The sequence below is a fragment of the Gavia stellata genome, chromosome Z (assembly GCF_030936135.1).
Source record: "Gavia stellata isolate bGavSte3 chromosome Z, bGavSte3.hap2, whole genome shotgun sequence".
Classification (NCBI taxonomy): domain Eukaryota; kingdom Metazoa; phylum Chordata; class Aves; order Gaviiformes; family Gaviidae; genus Gavia; species Gavia stellata.
This window is the reverse complement of record NC_082637.1, coordinates 49621031-49637487: the sequence shown is the minus strand read 5'-3', so window position 1 is coordinate 49637487 and position 16457 is coordinate 49621031. Positions and strand designations below refer to the sequence as shown.

The following is a 16457-nucleotide window of genomic DNA, read 5'->3' as shown; positions in this document are numbered from 1 at the left end:
AGTTTTCCAGTATGAGTTGCTTCAGTTTTCAGTGAATTGAATGAGTATTTGAAAGCACCAGAATGGACTATTGCTTGGGTATTTTAAAAGTTAACTGAGCTTTCCCAATTATACACGACAGTTTCTTGAGATTTTTAGAAAAGCACCAATTCACAACGGTTGGTGATAGAAAATATGCTGCATCATGTGCCTACAAAGTCTTTCCCTGCACAGGTCACTTGACTAGTGAGGTTTGCTGCAGCAGGAAATCGGAAGGGCACTGCCTTCCCCCTGCCCAAATTAATATCATACCAGAAAAAAAAATTTACTAAATACACACAACAATTTACATTTAAATAAGTTCAACTAAAAAGCAAATAATTGAACAGCAGAATGAACAATGTTCATCCACAATCTTTTCATCCTGAAAATGCTGGTCTGTAGAATTCCTAACTTGCAAATGGTAACTTCTAGTCCCTGTCCCACACTAGTCCAGGCAGAATGCACAGTCGAAGTAGAGTCCAGCTTAATTTATACAGAATCAAGTATCAACCTGCAGAACAATTCTTCATTGGTCACTTGTTGCTTTTTTGCATCATTACTGATAATCCTTACTACAAAGCACACAACACTGACTGAGATTCATTAGTCTTTCAAGCTGCAAAGCTTTGAATAAGCCTAACTAGTAATAAGACGAATGCTTACTCATATTTTGCATTTCTCTGAATAAAAAAAGTGCTTTAAAATACTTTGATTAACCTATTTCAGTTTAGAGAACAGACACAGTAGCAACAGCATTTGCATTTCTGTAGTATTTTCAAGAGATTCTCTTTTACAATTACTAGCTGATGAGCTTCTGTAAAACCACGAAGAGTTTTACTGTTACAAATGTGGTGAATAAATTTATGTTTATGTTCCAGCACTTCTGAGATGAACAAGAGAAATTCTCCCCTTAATATGTTGGTGTAATCCTAGAATAAAATTGATTTTGTTCCTTTTTAGATTTGTATGTAACTTACAGTTCTAATAAAACTTCAGTATTACAGACTATATTAAACACTTCTTATATGTACATTTGTACTGCTAAATTGAATTTACGTATGCCTTTTCAACTCATCAGCTTCTACAATGAAAGTAAATGTTCTTTTAAGACAGGAATGATAACACCTTCATAAATCCATTAACATATTTAAAAAAAAAAAATCTATAAAGTAATAAGACTTTCTACCCACAAAAACCAACCAAAACCACCCAGAAAAACACCTCACCTGCATCAGCTCTGGACCGCTGACCTGGTGATTTTCCAAATGGGGTCTTCATTCATCTGTGTTTAAGTGAGCAGCAAAGCTGCTGGACTAGGGTGAAAATCCAGTTCTTCCCAACTCCCAGGATATCTTCTTACTCTTGGAATAAGACAGCTACTTATTAATCCACCATTCAATCATGAATTTGTCCTTCCTCAAATGTAGAAGATGCACTTTGAATTACAGTACTCTGAAAAACATAACAGGTAAAATATAAACTGTTTGAGACTTGATTAAGATAAGCATTAACTGACTTGGTTAAGATAAAAATATTGTTTCACTTTAATGCTTGTTTTCATAACCAACAGGAAGTTCCTTCATATTCAGTTACTCTGAAAACACTCAGTAAACAGAGGCTATACAGGCAAGAATACAGCAAAATAAATACTAGAGCTGCTACTTCTCTCTCATTTTCATAGGCAAGTTCCATATCACATCAAAGTCAACTACATACAGAAAGGAAAGCTTCTTGAAAACCACTGAACTTAGTACAGAGAAGAATGACTGCTAGCTTAGAAGAAACTGTACTACCTTCACCAGACATAAAGCACAAATCAACTATTTCCACTTATTAGAAACAAAAACACCCTCACACCCAAATAGCAGAAGAACTTTGCTTCATATAAGTTAAAAAAAAAGTCTGTTGAAAAAATCCACCATGCAGAAGGTACCCCAAACACTGATTCCACTGCAATGACTACTCAAGCCACCAATTTGTTGAGTCAGTTAATGGAAGATCTGGAGAAGTTTTTGGCGATTCTCTACATCTAAACTCATTAGATTCCTAAAACATTTAGTCATTGCATTCCTCTAGGTGAGGGAGATAAGCGAGGACAACTTTTTGAAGTAATTTTCAGGATTTAATTACAGAAACTTGTGATCACCTGAAAATTTGAAGAATTACAGGTTAACTTATTTCAGAGTAACATTTTTGGACAGGAAACATTTATCCAGATTAATCCATTACTTCAGTGTTGCACACAGCTAAGGCAAGTGAGGTCAGATCATGCTTTTAGCCTCACTTCCTTAAGAAATGTCATTCCTGTAATCACGTTCTCTGTAGTCTGTTAATCAGCTCTAGTTTTGCCTCTTTTACTTTAGTTTTGGAACCTGCTGTCAATTTTCATACAGGGGTTAAAAAACAGAGGAATGCCCCGAACTAGGTGACCCAACTGAGGGAAAAACTGTATGGTATGCTCCTGCCTTACTGAATAAGGGAACATACAAGGACATGCCTTGAGGTATGGTAAAACTGTTATACAGAAAAAAGCATTTACATCTAACACTACTTGCCAATTCTTCCATGAATCACATCCATTAACTTCTAGGAACATTACAGCAACACAGAGAAATACTCCTAGGAAAAAAACAGCAACAGGGGAGACAAACGTTCAGTAAATTGTTAGAAAGATCCATACTATGTTTGGAAGAGCTAACTTAGGCATTCACAGTCAGGAATTTGTAAGAATGTGTGAAATTAAAGCTAAAAATTCATTTACAGAACTTAGTAGTTTTTTCACATTTCCTCTCTTCCTGAGATCTATCAGCGTATACACAACAATGCTGAATGATACCAGGGCAACAATAGTCAACTTTTAAAAAGCACTTGAAGATGCAAAAGGAAGTCATTAGCTTGCTTAACTACTTCATTAGAACACAGGACAAGGATTGTTTTTTTCTACTGAACTAAAAAATATTTTACTATGGATTAAAATACATTAGCGCAGAAACATCAGCTATTATGAAAACAAACTCTGAATTTAAAGCACCGCTGTGATATAATACCATATTCAGTCTCACAGGCACTGCATAATCATACAAGAGAGATCCAGTTTTTTCCTCCAGGAGAGCTATTAGTTGAGAATCAACTGTAATCTAGTATTATATTTTTCTATTTAAAAAACCCACCACCAAAAAAACCCCAAAAAACCATAAACCAAACAATCCCCTGCCACAAAACCACAAACCATGAAAATCCTTCATATTTAGAAACTAACATACCCTTTGGAAGTAAGCCGTTGACCTGTTATTCAAGCTGTAAATGTTTCATAACACCTGTATCTATTATATACCTCCCCCCCGATTTCCAATTCATGGCAAAAATGTAAAATACTCTATAGATATTTTAATTTCACTGGCCATTAAATAGCTATGTTTATAAAGATAACTAAAACAGCACAAAAGTTGTGGTTTTCTACCAGTTAACTTTTTTCCTATGGTATGCCCCCCATCACTACTATGCCACAAATCTGAAGGCATACCTCTAAATAGGAAAATTACTTCCTAATCCTTTTAAAGTCACAACTCATTTGCTAGCACTTAATGAAGTGTTTCACTCTGAACATAAGGACCCAAGGCTATTGAAGTCAAAACCTGATTCAGCAGTTCAAACTGATTTTCTAGAAACTAAGCCAGTAGTTGTTCCTAATGCAAAACCTCACTGAAGATTTTTCGCTGAAAGCAAATTAAACTTGAGTTTTCCTAAAACTAGTATTCTGAATTCAGCTTACATTTCAGTTTCACACTGACAGTTTTGAAGATACTAATAAGGAAGGATGAAACCTAATTTTCTGAAAATAAACTGATGTACTTTGAGAACATCTTGACTTTTAAAGCATATGTAACTCAGTCTCATTTATTTGATTAAAAATAAACCCAAACCCGTAAAACTTAGGATTCTTAAATATGATGAATGACGTAACACATTTAACACCATCATGCAAATATCTTAAACTCTTAATACGGAAAATCATGAAGAAAAAAATTGATGCACAAAATGCAAGAACTTTTATAACAAAGTTTTATTACAAGCCTCGAAGAGCATCACATTCCACAGAAAAGTAGAAAAGAAGTTTTTAACACACTTCTGACATACTCAGTAGCAATAAGCTATACTGTTAAGGAAGAGTAGAAACACCTTTGTTTGGGTGTATAAGATGGCTTAGGAACTATCAACTTTTCACAGTAATTCTGTTGATAGCAGCAGGTATAGCAAAACCAACACAAGTAGCTTTTTTTGATCTGAAGTGACACATCCAAACCAAGTTATACTAGTCATTACAGACTGATAGTAACTTTCAGAAGAGAAGTGCCACTGCCTACCAGTTAGGCACCGATTTCCCCAAGACCTGACAGCACAGGTCACCAGCAGCACAGCTGCAGGTTTCACTTAAAGACAGGCATTCTTTTGACTTATCATCTGCAACTACTCACCAGCCCAGGTGTTTTGCTTGTTTGTTTTTACAAACCTTCCTAGATCACAGCACACTTACAAAAAAACCAATGTGGAAATAAGATGACTACTTTGTCCAATACTGTTCTAATTATTGTGGACTGTTTCACAGAAGGTTGTTAGACTAAAAACGCAAACCCTACAAATTATCATACCAATTTTAATAAGAATAGTGCAATCATACTATCAGAGTAGGGAGGAAGACACAATATTAAGACAGAAAAAGTTGTGTTAAAAATATTTCAGTATAAAGGCAAAAGGAGGAAAAAACAGCATGCACACAGACTGCAGCTTTCACTGTGAACCAGCTTAACCCCCTCTATAAACTTGTTTAGAAACATTAAAATGTTTTTACATGAGCTTTTAAACTCCATGAAAATAAGTGTAAGCACCTAAAATAACTTTCATGATTGTTTTTCCACCAAATTACACGCATTTCGCTGCAACACACAGCACAATGTTGTTTACTGCATTCTAGTGAGAACTTCATGACCCTACTATCCATGGAAGAGGGATGTCAGTAGCACAAAACCATAGCTGAGATAATTAATGCTAATGGCTCCAAACCCACAAAGTTATGTGCTTCACTCCTAAGTAGCACATCTAAACCTTAACATCATGAACACAGAAGAAAATAGTACCAGAACATTTGCTGAGGCATTGCTTTCAGGGTAAAAGTTTAGACAGAGATGGAGGGTAATAGCATGAGTTGCCTGTAACTCTTACGATACAGAACTGCAAATCCAGATTATACACCCCCTGATGTTAACTACAGGCTCACACCTTCTCAGGGGGTCTGTTCCTGCTTTCAGAGCTGCCCGCCAGCAGGCCTTCTGGCACCACCTGGTGGACTCCAACATTTTCACTTTGATATTTACAACATTTCTCTTGCGTGCAACTCCACCGCTCAAATAGTTTGCACTGATAGCTGTTCAGTGAAGGACCAGCACATCACAAGACTGAGTGGTGGAAGAAGTCATTCTGAAATGAAATACATCAGCTGAAAAGACTCCTTGGTAAGTAGTATTGTGGTATCTGTAATGCAGCTCAGAACTGCTGGTACATGTTTCAGTTGAAGAAGTACCACAGTTTCAGCACTAACAAGTTGGAGAAAGCATGTATGTTATTTAGACTCCCTAATTCTTACTATATGAACAGAAAAGATCATCTTATGCAAGTCTCTTGCACACCCCCACCCCACCCACCCCCTGCCAAAGGCAATCTTAATGTTAAAGTACCTCCTAAATAACAGGGGGAATAAAAATATATGCCCGGTTTTAGTTTGTGTTACTTTTTTCCTTCCCTAATAAAAAACCCCCAACACTTTCCTGTGGTATAAAAATTCAGCCACTCAAATTCCAAATTTGTTTTGAGGTATTCTACAGGCTTATCGAGCATATTGGTTAAGAACTTTTGTTTTTTCTTATCACTAGGATTTTGTGTGGGTAGTAACATCTGATGTCTGAGAAGAAAGATTACAGCATGTAAACTGAATACAGAAGTGATTTACAGCTGACAACCATGAGAGCAATACATTTCAACTATGGATTTACAAGTTGAAAGATCCCAAATCAAGTACTACTATCCCTCCCCCATGACAGCCTCTGTAGGTTTTCCTCTACCCATAGATGCATTACCTGTTTACAATTGTACAGAAACAAGCAGCATATATATAAACACACACACACAAATGCATATATATTTGGTTGGATGGGGCTTCAAGCAACCTGATCTAGTGAAAGATGTCCCTGCCTATGGCAGGGGGGCTGGACTAGATGATTTTTAAAAGGTACCTTCCAACACAAACCACTCTGATTCTATGATAGATACAAAAACATAAATAAAATTTTAAGTTACCTTCATGCATACACTCGAATTCTAGGGATCAGACTATGACTGTATTTTAACTTTGTGTTAACAATACAGAATGCAAGAGACAGCACACTGCAGTTTCTACATATAATTATTTATTAAAACATTTTAGCACAAACAAATGGACAGATTTTTACCATATAGAGCAAAAAAGGGTTTGCTGATAAGTTCTGAAGAACTTCATATTATAGCATAAAAACAGGGAAGCTGACATAATTTAGGAATTGTAAAAAAATGAAAACACTATAGTAGAAGAACAACCATCAGCAGTAATATTATTTTGATGAATTATCCCAATGGTTCAGAATTCGATAGGTAGCTTTACAAAGGATACTAATCTTTCAGAAGTCTATCTCAAGCAACAGTTTGAAGAAATTTTGTCCAAACCACCTTTCAGCACAGGTCCTTCCCATAGCTCTACTAAAGTTAGAAACAGTATTTCAAGCGAAATGTGATTTATTTTAAATTAACTTCATTAACTTGAAGCATTAGTATAGTTTTACAAGAACACATGCAAACACTTACACAAAAAAAGGAGAAAAGGAAAGAACAGCCAGAGAGAAGTCCTGAAAGTATAATTTCCAATGTTTCCTATCCATGCTTTTTTTTCCCCTCTTGAACTACCAAAATTTAGCTGTTACTGAGACAACAGTAGAGTCTGTTCTTTATTTCCACTGCATTTTCCTCTTGACATACATCATTAAAGCAGTCTCTCTCATTTAATCCAACTTAGCATTTAAGAACTCTTATTTTTGCAACAGATGTAATTTGAAATAAACTCTGACAGTGTATTATTCACCCACTTTGCAAAGGCAGCAGTAAGAACTTCATTAGAGTCAGTATTATAAAACAGTATTTTAAACAAACTTGCTTATCTTTTTTAATTTCAGAGACTTAATGACCACCCTCCCAGCATCAGAGTATCATCTTGCAAAACTAATTTTCAGAACTCCCACACTACAGTTCTAAATTGTAGTAAAAGCACCAGTAAAGAGAGCAGGAGAACACAGGATTCTCAGTCCCCATGTCAGACTGCACCTATTTCTGATTTAAAAAAAATGTTACAGGTTAAATGCTAAAAAGATGTTATTTCCTCCAAAAGGTTATAAAGTAATTTTTAGTCTTGTCTGCATTACCCTTATGCTTACATAAATAGTTACTGTGGGAGATGCAAGGCACAGAAGTTAAGTGTGTTCTTGTCTGCATTACAGCACACATCCATCAATAGCCTGAAACACAAAAACAAGTAGTATTTTTCACTTTCTACAGAGAAACACCAAACAAAACCCCAAAACCCAGAGTAATCACATTTGACACTATAATCCTGGACAACTGCTTAAAGTTACAGGAAGAACACACTATATCCCATTTGGACGTATTTTGCAGGCATCTGCTCCTTGAAAAGCCCTGGATTACTGGGAGGGAGATCAGTTTCAGAAAGTAAATTCTAAGCACCCTACAATGAAGAGTAGGGTGTTTGACTTAAACATTCACAGAAGTATGCGTTGCATTCTTAAAATAAAGTCCATAGGTGAAAAAACAACTGTAAAATGTGAGCTTTCCCAAATGTTTTCCAGCCCAAGAAAACAGTCAATCCATCTGACTAGTGCCACACCAGTGAAATTGATTACTAAAGTTTAGCTGTCTAGAAATTAAGCACAGAAGGATGCAAAGTCTCTCCACATCGTAAGAACTACTTTTTTGAAAGTTTAGGTATCTAGAATCGAACTCCTACTTTTTAGTAATATACCAAGATGCACTTTCTAAAGTGCATCTAAATCCTACTGCAATCAAAGGATTATTTCAGACTTTCTGGTCAACTACAAATTACAGTGATGTCATCTCATTCTCATCTGATTGGCTTGGTATTCTGTGCTAGCCCTCAGTATAAACTCCATATCCAGCATGAATGTGAGACTCTGGCCTCGAAAAGCGACAGTCTCCACAAGTGGCATACCATAAACATAGTTCCAACAGATTCCTCATGGAATGCACTGCATTTACACAGCTGAAAGATTTTACTCAGTAGGCCGCAAGTGGAGGAAAAGTGTAAATAGCAAACTGCCCAAGATAAACTGCCCAGAGATGACTCAACTAGCAGGTCAGCTGTTAGCCTGGCAGAGCCTAATAGCTATCTGACAAACAGCTATCTGACCATCTGTACAGTGAAAGCACAGAAGTACCTCAGATATATTTCAATTAACTTTCTTTTTTCCAGTCTAGATTAAAGCTATTACAGCTAATTAGCAGCAACTTTTGACCATAACAGTCGCCAAAAATCAGGCACGTATACTGTAGCGCAGCCTGCATGCCCTTCGTATTATTTCTTTTCCTCTTTCTCTCCCAGTTCCACCCCACCATTCCCCATATAATGTTTATCTGTTTACACAATACCATTGTTTTCATCTGCCATTTGGGTACCCCTTAGAGAGAATATCTGGCTTTCTTCCTTTGCAGAATCTTTCATGCGGATGATAGCATTTTCAGCACATTCAAACACATGACTTAGTATTTTGAGTAGGTACAAACACATCATAAGAGAACTGGTATTTACCATCAGGGTTATGATGCCCCAGATTGTACCAGTCTAGTTTTTCTATTTATTCTTCAGTGGGGCAGGAAAAAAGCCCTCAGAACAAATTGTCCAAATTCTTAGCAAACAAAAGCAGAAGGTAAAGCCTGATCCATCAGAGACATTGAAGTATATTCTACAGTTTCCTACATATAAAAGTTAGGTAGGAATCTCAATATAACCTGTAAGAACTTCCATTATTAACTCTCCAATATCTGTCCAAGTAGTTAATGAAATCACTGTGTGGGAAGCCTTAATGTGCAGTTATGGTAATGAAACCCTATCCTAGAAGCCTAGAGAGCTATGAGATCAATGCATAAAAAGCCTTCCCACAAAGAGATTTCTTTTCTAGCATGAAATTAGGATCATAGGATCAGGACAAAGGATTAAGGATAGAATTGATCAGAAGTTTAAAAGTGCCTTAACTGTTAACAAGTTAAATAAGCCACATCTATTTTCTTGCTGACTTAACAAACGGTCAGAGGACTACTTTTAGAGAGCACCATAACTTGCTTCTTAATGTCTAGTCAAGTGCTACACAGAATTAGCAGTTACCCTACACAGACTGTCACCCAGAAGTTATGAAATTGAACTGGATGTCTCTGCTGCTTCACATAGAAAGATCTATAAAAGTTCTCAGAGGCTTGACATTAAGCCTCAGTGTCATCAACACTTCATGCAGCAGTAAAATGTAATTGTCAAATAACTGAGTGACAATATTGATATCATTAAGTTTTACAACTAAACTTCATCACTTGGGTCATATCAGAATCACTTTATAAATCAAAATTGCCTAAAACTATGACTTCAGATACTTGAGAGTAAGGCCTGTTAAATGAAAGAGAAAGTGGGACTAAGAACCCCAATACATAGGGTTTTGATCAATGAAATCCAATGGAGAACTTGCTTCACAACATATGTTAAATCTATGAGACAGTTTTCCCTCGATCTTATTTCAGCAAATCCTGTGCTTCTAAGAACACTGCAAAACACAGTCCACGATTGAATTACAGAACTGCAGTAAGAACTGTTGTAGCCCAAGCTGTTGAAACTCCAAGATAACAATGTAACTAATGTTTAGATTTTACTTAGATTTCCGATTTCAGAGCAATTAAAGAAAATCTGCTCAAAGAACATGCAAACTAAAACACAAAGCAAAGGAGCACTGTGCAATACAGTGAATCCTGAAAATAACCTAAAATATTTGAACCTTATCTAAAAATTACATTTAAGAAAAGTACAATTTAGAAATCAAACGCTGGAAATATCAAAGTTAATTCAATTTTTTTGCATGCAGACACTGTTTGATAAGTTGAAAAAGTGTCTAAATTATTATTTTTTTTAAAGACTTTTATTCTAACTCTAGGAAATTTTTCTCTTACTTTAAGGCATGTAAATCATTACAAAATTTTTTCCTAGTAGGATCCTTGGAACTTGCCACAATGTATGGCTATTTAATAAGAGTTAAACAAATATTAAAGGCAAAGTCATGCACCCGTTACATTTGCTTCACCCTAATCACATACAGCTTTCTTTATAAAAAACAATTAATTCTTTCCATGTTCTTTAGAGCTCTGCTCTTCTTACATTTCACAACATTAAGTACATGGATAATAACTGGTTTAGAGATGAGCTAAGCCTTAATGAGCACACAACAGAAGTGACTACTAATATCACATATGTACATTCAAGTGCTTCTACTGAGGGTATCAGGTTAAGAAGTCTGTGCCACTGTCAGCACCTAACTTGCGTGGCTCTGCCCACAGTTATTACACATCAGTTACCCTCCCAGATTAGCTAGGTCTTTTTACCTGTCAAAACCATTTGTCACTCCACCATAGTTTCTAAACCTATCTGCCAGTCCAGAACACTGAATTAAAGCAAACCAAGTAGTCTTTCATTTCTTTCTAAACTTTAAAGAACTTATTATCCAAGCACTGCCTTATAATCTTTCTGCATTACCCTTCTCTCTGACTTCAGCCTCCAGGCTTCCTTTACTTAAGTCATTTTACCACTGCTTTACAGAAAATATCCTCCAGTCATTTGACAATGATCAGTTCAATCAGCTGCCCAACTTTTTTTTTTAACATAGTTCCTCATAGCACTACTCTCTTGGGACCACTGCAGTACTTTTTTCTGTCCTAGTCTGTCTGCAAAACTAGCTGCAGTTCATGCTTCTCTGATTTCTCGTTTCTCACTGAGGGCTACTTGTCACAAGTAACTTAGACATCTGAAAAACTCTGCATTTCAGTCAAAGCCAAAACCATTTAAAAAAGCAGGAAGCAGAACACAGACTACAAACAGAAAAAGTCTCACTGGTCGTCTTCAGCAGCACAACAGATGACACACTACCGAATCATGGTTGCAATCCTATCCAGCCCACACAATGCTGGATAGAAAGAAAACATATGCAGGGACTTAGGGAGCTTTCCTGCCAAACACCAGTGGGTATCTGCTAAGTATGCATGAACAGGAATTGCTCAGTGCTTATTTGTTAGGAGTTGAAGTTTTTCATTAGCAGTTCACTATTTTTTTTCTTTGTAAAAACATGCTCTGTCCTTATCAGAGATACATATACTCTTTATACTCTTCAGTTTCACCTCTCTGATCTAATGGTTGAAGAATTTGATCAAGAAGGCTACAGTTTCTTTCTGCAGTAAAAATAAAACTGTTTTTCCTAGTTATATCATCATGAAGACAATTAAGCAATTTTGACTGAAATTTTATTAGAAGTTCAAAGTTATTAGAACTGCAGAGAGCTTAAAGCATACATCCAGAATATGAGATGCAAGTCTTAATGGCTGATCTCAGGCAGTCAAAAGTAATTGCAAACGAGTGCTCACAAATTTGAACATGAACTAGCTTCCACTATAAACAGAAACATGGGCAGACTCACAGCACCACAAAATTCTTATATGCCTTCTTTAGAAGCATTTCCCAACCACACTGTCATCCCACCAATCCAAAATGGAATAAAAGGAAGCCATTTTTAATCCCTGATCTTACACTAATGTATTTTGACCAGCTCCTACACACTGTTCTTTACATCATTTTGTTAGAGGATGGCTGTTTCTCCACAACGTTTTAGAATCAGTGGGCCCCTTCCACCCAATGATCTCTTGTTTACAATTAAATTTGTAAGGCCATCCAAATTAATAAAAAGCCTATAGCAGAAATTCAGTTCATCAGCTACTGCCTTAATGAAAATCTAAAGGTGAATATGCTTTCTAACATATTGGCAGCTCTCAGGTCGAATAGATACTGCAATGAAGTACTGAATCTTCATTAATGAACAACGTTTGTCAGAAAACTGATATTTGACAAGTCATAAATAATTTTCACTTAAGTATTCAACAGTCTCAGCCAGTCAACAGCAAAACACAGGGCACATGTAAGCAAGTAGATTGCAATTTCTTATTGTTTAAAAGAGAAACCGTTTTTAAAACATTAAACTCAACAGCTCATACCTTTGATCTTACATTACTAGTCACAACTTTAAGAACAAAAGAGGTGAAACAGGATTTGGAAGCGTTCTTAAAATCTCCTTCCAGTTTAAAATAAGTAATTTTACCAAATGCTGCAAATCAACCAAAATTAGTTAAGATTGTTTGTTAAGAAGCGAAGTCCTGCCAAACACTTTACTAGCTCTAACTTCACCACCCCTTCTCCCTTGATGAGTGAATACGCAACTGAAAACAGTTGATTTTCCTCACCCTTCAGCAGCAAACACTTAACTTAGGAAGACAGCTCATGGAAACAAGCACTGGTCAGAATGAATTTCAAGCATGTGTATCCATGCATACACAACTGTGTACAGCTAGAGAAAGAACTATACTGGTTAATTCAAGTGACCCCTTCACCTTATGCGTTTAAAAGGTGGAAGAGCTCTAAACTCAGAAAGAACTTCACCTACTACAGCTGAATGCAAAATATGATTATCGCTTGACACAGATGAGCACTTTGCATACATCAAGCAAGAGACAGTCTTGAGGTATACAGAATGATTAAGATAACCAATATTTCCTAGAGAAAGAGCAAAAAGTTTTCTTATTGTTAAAGTCAGCAAAGTAACTAAGGCTATCAGTTGTAGTTCCAGAGGAAGTCCATTCCTGTTCCACATACTCAGGGGACAGTTTGTTTCCCTTTTACAGGAGGCAATCACATAATATTGTTCTCTCACCAGCTTACTATTGCTTTGTTGAAATAGTATAGATATGTAAGTAGATGCCTACTAAACTACACAGGAGTTTCTTCCCTGTTTTCTGCAGCTAAAGAAGTTTTCAGAGCAGGAACAGCTCTCATTTATAGTTTTCTTCTTTTGATAGTATCTTTTATCACAATTAAGACATGACTTTGTCTACTCTACATGGCATGCAACATGTGACAAAAACTACTGGCATTAGAAATGCTTCAGGCACTGTCAATATCCTTTTAGAGGCCAAATACTCCAGCTGTGAACAATGGACTGAAACTTGGCCCAATTTCTCAGCAACTCAGCATCTCCTTCTCATGCCATTTTTAACAGGATCTAAGTATTGCAAAATCTATCTTGAGCTTCTCTACAAATACAGCTGTTTCTAGAAGGCCTTCAGATGCACAAGTATTCCTCATAGTAGCTAGTTCCACTAGCAATGCATTGCACTGTTAATTTTTTTTTTAAGTGAAAAATTACTGTAATTCAGCCTTAGGCATGTGAGTTTTATCTCCTTACAAAAGGCTGGGTCTTGCTAGTCCTCTTTAAAAAACAAGCTAACTTTTCTAGGTTTAAATGTCAACACTGAAAGGTTCTCTGGATCACCTGTTTTAAAACCCAGCTTAGGCAATCGTGTATTTTAAAACTCTCCATTTACATTACATTTAACATCTGTCCACCTGTAAAGCTGGCTGGAATCAAGTTCCTCTGCTGAGATCTCCTACTAACCCAGTGTAACACTTAAACAGGAAAAGGCAAGAGTGTCATTTAATGTGATCTTGTTTCTGTGAAAACTATTACAAAAGGCTGCTTTTCTGTATTAGCAGATTTGGAGATTAAGCTAATATGTCTCTGCTGCAAGAGGAAGATTTGGTTGAAAAGAAACCTCCTTGCTTTCTCTTTCCTTAATTCCCAGGACAGGCAATTAAATTACAATTTCACTGACAAGTTGGTGAATTTTATTTCTTCTATTACAAGCCTTAACACTTAATTCTACTAATATGGAGGTAGTCCAATCACCTAGCAAAGTATGATCATCTTGGCCCTCAAAGCAAGATTAATTTGTCAAACCATGCAATTCTCTTCATACGGCTTAGGAAAATCATTATTCTAGCTTTTTTGAAGAACAATGGAAGAACATTTTTTCCCTCAACAGTAGACAACATAATCTATACAGCACCACACCATTAAAAAAATTGTTATGCAAAAATCCCTAACCAAACAAACCCCCCCCCTAAACCAACTAAACTGAAGTCTCAAGATGCATCTGAGTTTAATCAGCATTTACTATCTTTTAAAAAAGTGTTACCAACTCAGACAATTTTAGGAAAACTTGCTTCGGTTTTGTCTACGTTATTTATCTACAGCTTTTCCAACTACTCCTGAATTATTCTGCATGCTGAAGGCTTAAAGACAGATAGTAAGTGCCTTCCCCCCTCCCTGTAATATGTATAATGAAATAGCATCTTGGAGAAGTAGCCCTTAAAAAAGTCCTCAAAATTATCATCTATTTTAAGCTGTTTCCTTAAAGGTAGGTTAAATTGATTATAGCTAAAGCATATTTTCCAAATCTTGTGTTTTCTATTTACTATACCTCTATACTTACCATTTTTATTTTTAAAGTACGCTGCCTAAAATTCTTCTCTCAGCTTTTGTAAGCATGCTTGCATTTTATCTTTCATATCACTAATGGAACTTGAATGAAAACTAATCCAAGGACATGCTAAGCATTGTTTATTAGAACTCCATAGGACACCATGTAACATGTTATACCTAAAAGAATCTTTCACAGCTGAAGAAACTAACCTTCCTAACAAAAACTACCAACAATTTATGGAAATTTATGTGCACCAACAATTTATGGAAGCTGTAAGTATAAGAAAGAAATAGGTTAAATTAAGTGATGTTTTCATGTGAAGAAGGCTAGCTGATGGATGAAATCAATCTGTTCTGATACAATTCCTTCACAATACCTCACTGTATTGAAGAAAATCACTTCTGTTCTACGAGATTACGCGTTTTCTTTCTCAAAATTTACAAAAGCTCTTGTAACCATTGTTACAGATCCTTATGGAGCAAAAACACAGCATTTTTTTAAAAAAACACAATGACTAAATAATGATGAGGTAATGACAAATTTCCAGACAGGGATGCTGGTATACACAAACACCTGAAAACTCACCACATAGCACAAGTGTCCATAAGTATACCTCGATACCTACATGATGAACAAAAAGAATATTAACCCAATGAACTTCAACAGCAAGAACTCATCCATTTTGCCCGCACAAGCTTTTAATAGCAGTGATTGACTGGACACTTTTCAACCCTCAGACAGGCAGCAATGAAAACTGACCAAAACAATCCAAGATGTGGGACAATTCACGATCAGTTTTTTTTAAATCTGTTTCCTAAAGAGCGGTAAAAGATTGGCAAGCGGTTACTTGAAGTTAACGTAAGCTCAACAGAAAGTAAGAAATCCTTATAAATAACTGTAGACAAATTTGCATCATTCCAGCCCATTAGTGACTGATATTGCTGTTTAAACTGTTTAGACAAGAACTCTTAACTAACAGGAGAAAGAACCATGGCAGAAAATTGTCGAAATAATCAGAAATATTATGCTTCAGTAAACTCTGAACATTTAGTTGTCCATAAAATATTCTAGCACAGCTCCACAACAACCTTCAACTGGCAGCCTTATTTATGTGTCAGGGATAGAAGTCACTAAAGTGAAAGCAATACAAAAACCACTTGTATGCTTAGCTTTGTATTCGGTGTAACCAGTGAATTAATACACTTCGCTGAACTTTAGGAACTTGCATAGCATGCAGTTTCTGTCACACCTGCATGTATATGATACACTGAGTGATCTTTGCAGTAGCACTGGAAATGCTGATACAAAAAACTGACGAGTCCTCCCCCACTGCTACCAGATAAGCTAACCAGAGGCCAATGGTTTTTCCATTTGTGGAATTAAAAAAGATGGACAAATAAGGACGAAGGGCATGACTAACTTGACTTTCATCACAAGAAAGGTGTACTTTTATCACGTGTTAACCTATTTTTTCATCCTTTGTTTTTCATATAAAAGGCAGCAAGAAGTTCTATTAAATGCATACATCATTCAGACCAGTACTGTTGTGTAGGAATTAGCTGACTTCTGTCCGGGTTCTTAAAGTTCTTGATCTTCCCTTGATGAACAGACAGATGCACCTGCAAGAGGTGCTCATCTTGGCTGGTCCAGCTCAATAGTTCACAGATCAAGGCCTCTCCCATTGTTTGGGTCTTTGAATCAACTGGAAA

The 16457-nt window shown here is 36.2% G+C and overlaps 1 protein-coding gene across 3 annotated transcripts in view; it reads right to left on the bottom strand.

The window, feature by feature from the left end:
- SPIN1 (spindlin 1) overlaps positions 1 to 16457 on the bottom strand; it is a 58437-nt gene that overhangs the window by 25948 nt on the left and 16032 nt on the right. For 2 of the 3 annotated variants that reach the window (XM_059833853.1, XM_059833854.1), the window contains exon 2: positions 1248 to 1473. In XM_059833853.1, coding sequence (XP_059689836.1) covers positions 1248 to 1299 — 52 coding nt within the window. In that variant the 5' untranslated portion in view covers positions 1300 to 1473. Of the gene's footprint in view, positions 1 to 1247; positions 1474 to 2560; positions 2594 to 16457 lie in introns of those variants that run through there. The other variant, XM_059833855.1, reaches the window with a different exon arrangement.